The 12,791-nt window shown below is 43.1% G+C and overlaps 1 protein-coding gene across 2 annotated transcripts; it reads right to left on the reverse strand.

The window, feature by feature from the left end:
• Nucleotides 1-926: 926 nt before the first annotated feature.
• Nucleotides 927-12,530, reverse strand: ism2b (isthmin 2b). 2 transcript variants are annotated; one of them, XM_044049702.1, is made up of 7 exons: nt 11,983-12,530; nt 11,730-11,860; nt 7,457-7,708; nt 6,283-6,619; nt 4,072-4,209; nt 3,911-3,979; nt 927-3,739 (listed from the first exon to the last, which is right to left on the reverse strand). In XM_044049702.1, exons 2-7 carry the CDS (start codon nt 11,838-11,840, stop codon nt 3,222-3,224), a joined length of 1,425 nt encoding a protein of 474 aa, XP_043905637.1. In that variant the 5' UTR covers nt 11,841-11,860; nt 11,983-12,530; the 3' UTR covers nt 927-3,221. The 2 variants fall into 2 exon arrangements, with proteins under 2 accessions (XP_043905637.1, XP_043905636.1); XM_044049701.1 differs by having other exon boundaries at nt 11,730-12,530.
• Between the last annotated feature and the right edge of the window lie 261 nt (nt 12,531-12,791).

The raw sequence follows: 12,791 nt of genomic DNA on the forward strand, positions 1-12,791 counted from the left end.
ACTACAGGTTATTATACAGTTCAACATCACAGCTTCCACTGCCTCATCCACTGCACATGGGCAAAGTATTTCTAAAGGGATTAAACAATATTAAAAAGAAGAGTTTGTTCTGGAAACGGGGGAAACACCATCCAGCCCAACTCCATCCCATCATAGTAGGAACAACTTTCACTGTGAGTGTACTGACTTTTGGCAACGACCAATAGCCCAATTTTGTTCAATATTCATAGGAAAAGCAGTTTTAAAAAAAGGATCAGGTTGATCGTTAGGCCTCTTGAAAGAGAGGCCACTTCTGTATGAAGTTTATTTAAAAATAATCTGCAGAGAAGTTCATTAGTGAGCTTTACAACCATGGCTTCAGTAATAACACTGCAAATTTACACATAGTGGGAATATCCTATCATATTTTATCATTTTTTAAATTATCATATCTATATATCTTTCAATAACATACAAAAACAAAATGACTGTCTGTGTTTATCCAACCTTATCTTTATGATAAGTAAAGAAGAATGTTCAAATAATTTGCTTTGAAATTAAACCTTTCTCACTAATGTCTTGGAACCTAAAATGCTTAATGCTGATGTTTAAAATATTTGTGGAAAGAGAAAACGGTCTGGTCTTGGTGCAGTATTTTTAACTGGCTCTCCTCATTTTACCTTGTTGCCATAAACAAGGAAGTGAAGTGACATGTTTGTACTGACCACACGCTTCACTGTACATGTCTTGTTGGAGAAGAACGCTGTGGAAAAGTTCGGTCGGTCAACAAATAGCGCAACGTCTTGGTTGTTTTTTTAAGGAGTTTTTGCTCAGCCGTACTCTGCTGTACTTGGCCCGACTACACGGTGTATCATGTGTGGATAAAGAAACAACACATTAGAAAGTCCCATGATGAATGCAAGGTTTTTTTTATATATATATATATATATATATATATTTTTTTTTTTTAGTTGCAACATTGCTTTTTATAGAACACCGCAGTACAACGTAAAATGAAGCACACACTTTATGTTGCTGTATGAAGTGATATGAGGAATGTTCCCTTTTGCCTTCATTTTTTCAGTCCGATTAGTGCACCATGTTGAGTATAGTCATTTCAAAGCATCTGCAAACTTAGAAAAAAAAGACAGCAGAGAAATAAATACTGTACAACACCATATATGTAATACTAAATTCAGAAATCTCACAAAAAAAGTCATGCTTTTCTCAACAGATCGCCCGATATATGCACTTTCATCCAATGCCACAGCGAGTTACCCTTCAGTAAAATTTTATATATCATTATTTTTTATATAAAACTCCAAAAACTCCTTGCAAAGGGTCAGAAACACAATTTTTCTGAGAGACGTTTCCTTCATTTGGTGTCATGTTGATGGATGCTGGAGGACGCTGATGTGTAACAGCCACACGTGACTGCAAAGGCCATAGGATGTGATTCACGTCATGTTCATACTCACACCGTGTGTCACCACCTCTCACACTGAAAGCATCTGTGTTCATTCATCTGCTCAGGTCTTTCCTTTAATTTGTCACCAGTCTGTATATACTTTAAATAAAGTGCCGTCCTCGTAAAAAAAATCAGTGATTCCAAAAATGTAAATGCATGTCTGCATATACACATCTGGTAGCAGAGTTCCTGGTTCGGAGTGAACATCCATAAAATCAGATGGGATAGAAAGGGCCATTCCTGGAGTTTTAATGTATTTCTGAGTAGGCTGAAGATAAATGCCACTGACAGTTAAATGGATGGGGTGCAAAGTTCAACAAAACTACTTCTACAGAGCTAAAGGCTTTACAGTCTTTTGTGCTACGCCTACTAGTGAAAGCCTGAAGGATTGAATCAAAGGCCGAAATGTTTATGTCAGTTGGAATGTCCTTTTTATCCAATCAAGTTCTCTATATAACCCACATTGACACCTTTCTACTACACTCATTGAATCAACAATAATTAAATTATAAGGGTCTGATTGCTTTTATAAAATGGTGCAAAAGCATCATCTCTTCGCCAGTTCCAATCTGGATTACACACACAATAGCCCCAACTAATCTGTGCCCCAGTATCCTTTCTACAAGGTCCAAACGTGCCAACGCTGTACAGGTAAATGAATAAATGTGTTTATCATGGTCAGTCTGTCCCCCTGAGAACATAGTAGAGATACATCTTTGAGTGCTGATGAGATTTAGGACTTACACAGGCACCAACTGTCTTGATTTTTTTGAACTCTTTGGCACCCAGATCATATCATTTCCTGCGATAAAAATATGACAAAACGTTTGAAACCAAATGTGCTGCCACTGTATTGTTATTGGCTACAGGCTATTCTCATAATACCCACAAACAGAAGGTTTTAAATCCTTTCAGCTTACCTCTCTGGTTCACATTCTATATTATTTTATTATAACCCATGTGTTTGTCCCACATGATTGTTTGAAATGTAAATTACTGTGAATGCAACAGTGGACGTACCATACTGTTCCTATGTAAGAATCTTATACTGTATCAGCATGATTGGATTCATCTGTTGGGATTTGGCCTTTGTGTAATCAGTACAGCCCGTAAACACACATTCATCTACATCTGGTATTAAAATGTGTCAGGACGTACTGTGACCACATTAAATACAGGTGTAAATGCAGCTGTGGTGTTCACGGTGCACAGAAAACAGAGCTCAAATGGATCTCAGTGATAATCAGATGCAAACTGGACATGAGATCCCACGTGATCAGGTCAGGTGAGGCGTACGTTACCTAAGGTGAAACCTATACAAGAAGCATGATCGGGATATTTACCATATGTTGTTGGTCAATCACAAGCACTCTAGGACACAATCAAAAACCCAGGAAGCAGACATCATGCATTCACACACCCAGGGGAGTGTGCCGAGTATAAGGAGAGAGCTTGACGTCATGCCAGATGTGTAACAGGTTGGCAAGCAAAGGGAGAACACTGCATTTGTTTTCCATTCATATAATTCAGTTCAGTAGAGCCTGTTGTCAGGACACAGTGCCAAATCCTAACTTGAGACAGCCACACTTCACCATCATTACTAAACCCTGCAAATCACAAATGTGCATTTCCTCTGAGTCATCAATGCATAATTAATGTCTGACGCACAGTTTCGATGTAAAATTTCATGACTTTAAGGGTAGACTGTCTCCTCTCAAATTAGGATTGGGCCGCCTGCCTCTCTGAGTGGAGTTGTACTTTTGGCTGCGGTCCCTCAGTACTCCCTGGCCTCTTCAAGTTCATTCATGAACACGTCTTCATGGGGGTTTTTTGGGCAGCTCAGCCCATTGTTAGGCGGACGCACCACATGGAAGCGACTCCAGTCTCCCTTGCACAGGATCCAGGGCAGCACATCCACTTTAAAGTGCAGCTCGGGTGAGAACTCAGTGCTGATCAGGTTAGGCGTGCCTGCGCCTTTCCCCCGCGTGATCAGCCGTCCGCGATCGTCATAACAACAGTGCTGTGCTGCGAGAGTGGACGAGTCACCCGAGAGCGCCGAGCGGATGCAGTTGCGCGCCGACGGCTTGTAGATGTCCAGTCGTTCTTTAGAGGCGCTCGCATCGCGCCAGCGAAACTGCCGGCCGTGACTCTCATCGTAGACACTGACGACGGTGTACGCCACTTCAGAGGGGAAGGAGCAGGGGCAGCTGGGTAACTCAGACATCATCTGGTGGAGGTACATTTGGAGGAACTCACTCTTACAGCTCAGCCACTTTTCACAGCTGTCCACATCTGTAGGAAAGAGAACAGGAGCACGGCATGAGCTGTCGTGGTTCACTCATAAGCAGACATGTCGCAGTAGGAAAAGTATAATCAAATGATGATGACTGAGTTCCCTTTAGCTGCATCAATTTTTGCCTCAAAAAGGCCTAATAAGTATCTGTGATACTGCGATGACCTCACCTGTCCCAAATGGCTCGGTGCCATTCTCCATCTCGAAGGGAAAAGGTTCTACCACAGTGTTGACCTCACCTGGAACGAGAAGAATGGCACGACTGAAGATTAAAAAACAAAGGGACCTTGTTTAGGTCCTTGTGTTACTTCTGACAGAAGTGTAATCTCACCAGGACACGGCTGCAGGTCACATTTGGAGGCTTCTGTCAGAGTGCATGAGTAGCCACAAGACTTAGTCCTCTTCCTCTCACCGTGTCCACAAGTCACCGAGCAGGGAGACCAGTGAGTCCACTCATCTGTCTCCTTCTCTGTGGGAGGAAAAAGTCAAATAATCTTTAGATGTTCAAACAGTTTGACAGATTCTATCGATACTTTATACCATTTATTTATTTCTTACAGGGCTGCAATGATTAATTGATTATTATTCAATTAGTAAATTAATTGCCAATTATTATGATAATCAAATTGGTTTGAGTATTTTATTTTATTTTATTGTTTAATAATTAAAACAAGATCACTGATCTTTCAGCTTCCTAAATGTGAACATTTTCTTTGAAATAATCAACATCTTACTTGATTAAGAAAATAAGTGAGAGTTGCAAGATTAAAGATGAATAAATAATGACAATTTGGTATTCGGATCAAACAGACGTAGGTTAAAATATGACTTCAGGGTGAGCAGCATTCAATAAGCTATTAGAATGAAAGAGGTTTAGGGCTTAATGGGGGGTTTGTTTTGGATTATAAACACACACACACACAAAAACACTGTGCAGTTTTGTGTTGAAGTGAACTGTGTGTGTGTGTGTGCTCAACAGTCTAATCCACAACAAGCCTTCAAAGATTGAGAACCGCCTCAGTCCATATAAATGACAGTTTAGTGCTGCTGGTCTAACCTTTCCCATGCAAACCCATATTCTTTTTAAGAAGAAGGTTTCAGTAAAATTAGAGAGAGAGAAGCTGTGCTGTGGCTGTCCGCCTCCGCACCATGATTCCTTGTGGTGTTAATAATACTGAAAACAAGTCATTCTTGATTAAAGGCGAGGTGGGTGCAGAAATACCAGTCTGGGTGTAGCGAGCACCCAATTTGACTCTGTGGGCGCTGCCAGCTCGCCATGTGGCCGAATGAGAATGAGGTCTCAGGAGAGTCTTAATTACAGAAGAGGCGAAGGCAGGCTTCCTTGATTTATGCTCACTGAGTCTTTAGATGTGACCACTTAACAGGCATTGTTGCCCAGCGCTGGCTCGTCCGCATGTGCAACACAGAGTGTTTATATTGACAGATGGGAAAGGGAACAGTTATAGAGTAAAAACAACTTTTCAGACACCTGCTACTGCATTTTCAGATTACGCTGGAACAGTAGTGGTTTGTACAACCACAACAACTTTCAAAAACAAACTTAGTCATGCACAGCTTTGTTTCTATGGGACGTTTCGGTGATGAAGGAACACATTATGCTCCGGTAAACCCTCAATTGGATGGTTATTTACGGTAAGACTTGCGCAAATTGGCCCACCCATTGCCCAACTCCTGAACCTTTTCTATTATTCTATCTTTCCTCTGTGTCTTCTTTCCCTGTCATTCATTTGTCTCCTGACTGTCCTCTCTCTCTCTTTCTCTCACTACTTATTTACTATTTTTACCACTGAATTGGTGTTCTGTGTGAGCTGAGACACTAACATTTTTCCCACCAGAAGAGAGCAGAATTAAAACGGGTAAACGGGAGTAAAAGTTATGTCGGGCCCCGGATGCCCCCGAAATTCTTGAACTGGCTCAAAAGGCTGAGCCGCTGAAGCCAGTGAGGGCCGCCAGGGTTTGGGGGGGGAGGCATGGGGTCCCGCGGAAGGATGAAAGAGCCGGTGAAATGGCCCCTGTCATTCTGAGTTCCCAATCTGCCCTCTAATTGTCCTCAAGCAGAGAGCTGTTTTGTCCCGAGGAACATTGCCGGCCTCACGCTGCCATTAGCAAGCGCATCTGACCCATCTTCAAAAGACAGGCCTCTGCGACCAGCACGGCCAGTGTCGACTTCAAAGTGCCCATAACCCACAATGTCCTGATGGTCGAGTGCTCTTGCTGCCTCGCATGCTGGCATCATTCATTTCACTCCGACTGTGAAGACAGTTATCATGCAGCTTTCCAAAACAACTCCGTCGCTGGCCCTTTTTGTTTTCCATTTTCTGTCTCTCCTACCAGACCTTTGCACGATCTCTTCTCTGACTTGATGTAACAAATACCGTGATTAAATCAGTAAAATCTGCAAGATTTATTGTGATTTTGTTTTAACACCATTATAAAAATGTTGGCATTTCATGGTTACTAAAAGAGTTGTTTTTAACATGAATATATTAGCGGACAGTGTGGACCACTTGGCAGGACTTACCGTGGTAGCTCTGCACTGGATCCCAGCCTTCATTCCAACGAGTATCCCAGTCTCCGCCCACTCCGCTTGGTAAGGGCTCCTCGCTGCCATAATCCAGGGAGTAATCTTCCTCCTCTTCCTCGCCAGTTTCCTCCATGCCTGACCGGCTGCTGCTGTCCTCGCCAGAATCGGCGTCGGTGTAACTCCAGAAAAGAGGCCAGAAAAGCTTCTTGCCTCCGAGCCAATCTACTGTGGAAGAAGGGGAGGAGGAGGAGGAGGAGGGAGGCAGCCAGTCTTTTTCCTTGGCCAAGTCCATCTCTACCTCCATCTGAGGGTCATCCACCACCTCAATGGTGACCTGTACGTGAAGAGAGGGAGGCCTTGTTAAACATTCTATTAACTCACCAAGAAGTGCCAGCAACACTTTGAAGCAGCATTAACACTTGACTAACAAGCTCTACTCAAGAAATCAACCATCTCAAATCTGCAGAGGAATAATTTTAGCGGGCGAATGTTCTCTGATCTAAGTCAGTCAGCCAGACTAAGTACGAGCATTTAGCCAAACAAACAGTCGTCTCAGCGAGAGAATTTGAGCATTTATTCTGGGTAACTACCTCTCATTACCTCAATATGACTCACCCTAGATGCTACAGCATTTCCAAGGGGCCACTTCACCCAGGCAAATGGGAAACAACAGGGAAATGTTTTTGTAGCTGTTGTGAAACTAATGTTAGGATTAGAAAAGGAAAACAATAAATGGGGACGCATGTTTTCTTTAGTCTTGGTTGAATATATCCTTGCTGTAAAGTCTTTTAGTTTGGAAGCAGTACATGTGGTCTTGTACTGACTCTTTGCAGTGACCACACCCTGATTGCAGAAGGAAACTGCCATTAGATAAGTTACACAGAACGTTTTAAGAACTGTATGTCAGTGTAAAAAAGGCAGAATAAGGATTTATTGAACACACAGGTCCTTCTTGTGTTTAATTTAACATCAGCTCTCTAGGTTTAGACTGAGATCGCTATTTTTGTTATACACTAAGGAAATAAATCTAATTTTATCCACAATACCCACCTTTTAGTTAGAGTTGTTTTTGAATAAATCATAGTCACAACTCTTTTTTTTGTGTCGAGGAAGCTTCACTACTCCCATGTCACAAAATACAGGAATGTGTGATATTTATGTCCCTGCTCACCTGTATGTTGGGGTTCTGTGAGTTCATGTCAGCATTGGCCAGGTCTGGGAAGTTCTGCAGATCCAGGATGAATGGTTTGGTCTCCTCTTCAGGCTCCGGCTGTGGGAGAACACCAACGGAGCGGTGCTGAGGGTGCGACCACCTCCTCTGTTGGCTGTGCGGTTCGGGCAGCAGACTCTGCACCTGGTTCTGCTGCTCGAAAGTCTCTGGGACATAATGAACCCCAGCGCTATGAACAGGGTGGCCGTGAGCCTGATGGAAAAGAACAAGTGTTTATTTGAATTAGAGACATTAATCTGGCGGAACAGTTTAAAGGATTTTTCCTTTTGCATATATAAACCAGGGCAACTGGGACAAATATAAAGTGGTCACTTATTTGCATTCAAAAGCCAGTGGCTACTTTAATGTTATTGTCAAAACACATTCATCGTTTATATTTGCTCACTCACGTGTAAAAACAATTAGTGCTCTGTTTCCAGGAAGAAGCCTTGAAACCATCTAGCACCTTATGGCTTGGCCGGCAATTCCAAAAAAAAAAGGAAAAACCCTGAGGCATCCAACTAAGCAGCCAAGTGACCAACCAGCCGTTGTTCATTTCATTCTCTTTCTTTTCCCACAACAGTAATGGCATCCAGGCAGTGGACAAAGAGGAGCCTGTGCCAGAGAGATCCTCTTTTAGCTTTAATGAGAGGGCCTGGGAGGCGTGGGACCCCTGTACTGGTGCAAGTGTCTCTGAACCTGCTGTGCTGCTGCTGCTGCCTCTATGGACACCACTTCATTTGACCTTTCAGGTTTTACACACACAAAGAAGGACGACCAGCAGGGAAACGTTGACCTCTGAGATTAGCGGCGACTATTTGTGAAATTATAATCCTGGGGAGCCGTCGATGTAAAGAATTATATTGTATCTATTGGTTCGCGTCTAACACGACATATAGCAATTCCATTCCAGCCAATGGTCAAAACCTAAATACAACCCAATCAACTCCAATCAACCCTTGTCTGCCATTTACCCGAAATTATCCTGAACACACTTAAGTGGCACGAATGTATGATTGGACAGGACCTCGAGTTTGGACCGGAGCCAGTTTGCGGTCCGCTCAGAACAAACCAGTGGCAGTTAGAGGGCTAAAGAGCAGAGGAAACGTCTGAATTCATGACCAGTCGGTCGATGATTTATAGTTATGGCCTCTTGAACACGCAGTACTTTTCACTGACTGCCCGTGATTGAGCCATAAAGAAAGTATGCGGTCGGTCAAATCCAAGCATGTGAACACAGAAAGCCTGTTTAGAGTAGAAACCAGTCAGGCATGATAAATGATGCATGAAGAGTTGGCCCCCTCCCAAGATACATATCTGTAAACTGGTCCATCTATCTATCTATCTATCTATCTATCTATCTATCTATCTATCTACCTCAGTTAATTAGCTCTTAACTGAGTTATTTAGTTAGTTATGTTTAATCCTCAAATGAATTCTTTCATGACAAACATCAGTTTTGCACAAACACAATTTCACTGTCACGACCTCAAATCGAATGTATTAATTTTAAATGTAATTAGTTTTGTTTTACTGCCCGAGTAGTGAGTGGTGAGTGAGTTAGAGTTTGTGCGGTGATGGAGTCTGCTAATATCAACACATGATCTGCTCCCAGCTCAACGCAGACTCCAACAGAAACCCCATAAAAAGAATAAAAAGCAAAATAAAGTTTTATCAAGTGCAGCCTGCTGGGCCAAACAGGAAATTGACCCACGCTGAGCAAAGACTACAGTGTTGTCTTAGTTATCTCATCAGTGTGCATTTTGTCTGCGAGTAAAATACTGCCGTCTCCTCTGTCACTGACATGGTCCAGCGTGTGCGCTTAGTGGTGAGGCTGCAGGTCAGTTACGGCCACACGTGTCACTGATATAGAACTGTTAATGAAACGACTCTGTGTCACAGACCACATCATGCAACACATGATTCCTGGTGTATTAGACCACATTGATCTCGGAACATGACGCTTCATACTGTCTTGTTTTATATATGTGTGTGTGTGTGTGTGTGTGAGTGTGTGTGAGTGTACACGACCAGACCAGCAGTGAACATACACACCTAACTCTCACACATGCCCAAATACTCAAGGACTTACGCAAACGCAAAACAGACTAAGTCCAGAGACACGAGGCCGCATACTTTCACACCCTCCTCATTCTAGCTTGTTACACATCTGGATCCTGTATTCTTTTGCCCTGTATATCACCCACCCCCCCTCTCTCTGATCCTGCACTCTTCCTCTCAGTAGTGGGGCTGATCAAAGGCCTAATGTCTGATCTGATGGCATGCAATGAGATTAACAGGGTATAAATATATACATATATATATATATATATATACATACATATATGTATATGTTGCTTCTCTCCACAGACAAACATCACCACATTGGCAAAGCCTTGTTTCCTCCTTTTTGAGCTCCGTTATGAGCTACTGACATCGCTACTGATGAGGCCGACTCACATTCAGGTCAGAGAGAGGAGGTCAGGAGACTGGTTGGGGGCAGCAGGGGCTGCGGTGAGTGAGGGTTGTGAATGGGATCTGGTAGTTTTTGGGGTGGGGCTGGCTGGGAAGGCAGACCTGATTTATGCGCCTGCAGAAATCAAAGAGCTCAGCACCGATGGCTGTTTCCAAACCATTACAGAAGAACAATAAACTATGGCCGCTCTTTGATCGCCAACTCTTTCGCAAATGGAAACAGGACAACAAATGCATGCCTGATGGAATTGGGGTGAGGTTGTGGAGGGGGGGGTCAAAGCAGATAAGGCAAACAGATCCCGATATTTGGGAAAGGGGCCACTTGAACACAAACTCCTCCCTTTTCCTCACTGAGGGATGGGGGTAAAACCAAAAACAGGAAATTCCACATTAACACAATAAAGGACCAATGTACAATCACATGAGTGACACTTGACCCCGGCTCTGGTGTGAGAGATGCCGAGGGTTCACCTTATTCTAATTACACAGCATCTCATTACATGAGCTTCTCCTCCTTCTCTCTTCCTCTAATCCCCACACAAACACACATCCAGCAGGTCACAGTGGGTAAAGTCACCAACTGCAGCGTTTCTGGTGAAGGAACAGGACAATCTCAACAAGCTGCAGTAACATTTGTTTGCTCAGTAATCATCCCCTTCTTCTCTTCTTCTTCCCTCCCTCCGTCTATTTTTCCTCTCTGTCTTTTTTTGCTTTGGCATCAATCAGACAGATGACGAGAGGGAGAGTCCCCATAGGACATCCATGGGAGGCCACACAAGAAGGAGAGAGTTCAAAGGCACAAACTGAACCCTGACACAAACACACACAAACAGACTTTGATATCCAAATACGTCTGTGTGTAACACAAACATTTCTGTAGACGCACACACACTGCACATTGTCCGTGTGTGTGTGTGTGTGTGTGTAAGGAGTTGAGTTAAAGATGAATTACAGCTGAATAGAAACTCACTGATGGCAAAGTTTAATCTGCAAATCATTTACTGTGAGCTGATTGTGTTTAAATAGGGTGCTAATTATCTAATGTATAGAATAAAAGGTAGATTATATGTTGAAGCAGTAAGTAACGCAACAAAAATGATCAGCATATAGATTATGGCGTTCGTGTTCCTTTGAGCAGTGGTTCTCAAATGGAGGTCGGGGAACCCTTTAGGGTCTGTGAAAAGTTTCCAGATTCATTCAATTAAATGGTTATGATTGGTACATAATAGAACATGCATGTTCAATAATCTTCACTAATGTTTTGTATTCACAGTCAAGTGAATATCTTCGGTTTGTAAACATGACGTTTGAGAAACACAAATCGACATCTGTCCCGCATTTTATGGACCAATTAAGTAAAGACATAAAATAATCATTAGTGTTGGTAACTGCCACGTGAACTCTTGTTGTGCCATAATGAGCGTAATAAGTACAATTTAACATAAGGAAAGTCATGGGGAAACTACTTACATTTACTTACCTATGCTGCAATAATTTAAGTTGTAATAAAAGCCGGAAGTAGAATTTAACATTTCAATTTAATGTCTCACTTCTCACTTTATGTTTTTAAGATGTAATAAGTAAACGACACAGAGCCGCAAAGACATTTTACAACTGTTAGCAAAGTTTCAGAAACGCACGAGCTGCCTAATTAGCGTGTCTCAGGGACAGGTGTGATTTCGAGACGTCGTCAAAGCCTTTATGTTACGCGGGGACACTTAACATAAAAGACAAAGTGGAGGGAAAAAAAACAACGTACCTTGTGTGCGACACTCGTGTGTCTGGTGGGAAAACCCGTCCCCAAACTGAGGAGAGCAACTGACCAAAGCACGAACAGCATGTGGAATCTCCTCGCGACCTCCTGACGCATGTTCTCTGCCTCGGAACCTCCTGTGAAGGTTTGCAATTTAAAAAAACAACAACACCACTTTGTTTAGACGCTTTAATCAAGCCGGTGCTGCGAAGCTGGCGCGTTGCTTTAGAAGAAGCGGCTGCGTCCCAACCTCCCCAACCTTCGCTCGACGACAACTTTGCCCCGGTACTAATGCACTTTTAGGCCTCGTCAGAGTCGAGGTGTCGCACTTTGTGAAGATGCGCACCAGTATCCCGCCGCGCGCTCTCCATATGTGGCACCAGCGCCTCGCGCAGCAGCAGCGACTGTCAGTCCGTGTGGAGGCTCAGGCTCAGCGCTCAGCTACCCCATAAAAACCACAGTGTGGAGAGCTATAAGTAGCAGAACCGAGTAGAAAATACCCCACGCAGAATCTCCCCATCCGCACCGGCGGACTCGCTCATTCAACTACTTAAAACTGTGAGTCATTCCGTCGAGGGTGGGTGGATGTTTCCTTCCAATACATTGACATCTGGATCTGATAGTGCGCCTTTTGCTATTTATCTGTCTGATGCGTTAATCCATTATCAAGCTGAAGTTCATCCACCGGTGTGTGTGTGCGCGCGCCGCCCAGCCAACCGGTTTCTGAAAACTTGTCTTTTACGCACGCCTTGTGCTGGAGGATGGAGGGAGAGAGGAGTGGGGGCATGCTCGTTGCTCACAGCTGTGTAGAGGGGGGGGGATGAGGGTCTTTATGAGGTATAAGGTTTGGTTTGCACAAAACCAGCCTATACACCAACACTGTCAGTGCTGGGTAAGTTACTCATGTAGTGTAAAACATTATTACACATTAGTTAAAAAGTAGTCATATTTCTTTACTTATCACTTGCAATAAACAGTAATGTATTACATCACTCATTATATTACCATGTTACATTTAAAGTAAACTCAAAACGTGCCGTGCAACAAGTTTACTTTGGAACTAAATCC

This window comes from Solea senegalensis, linkage group LG17 (assembly GCF_019176455.1).
Source record: "Solea senegalensis isolate Sse05_10M linkage group LG17, IFAPA_SoseM_1, whole genome shotgun sequence".
Classification (NCBI taxonomy): domain Eukaryota; kingdom Metazoa; phylum Chordata; class Actinopteri; order Pleuronectiformes; family Soleidae; genus Solea; species Solea senegalensis.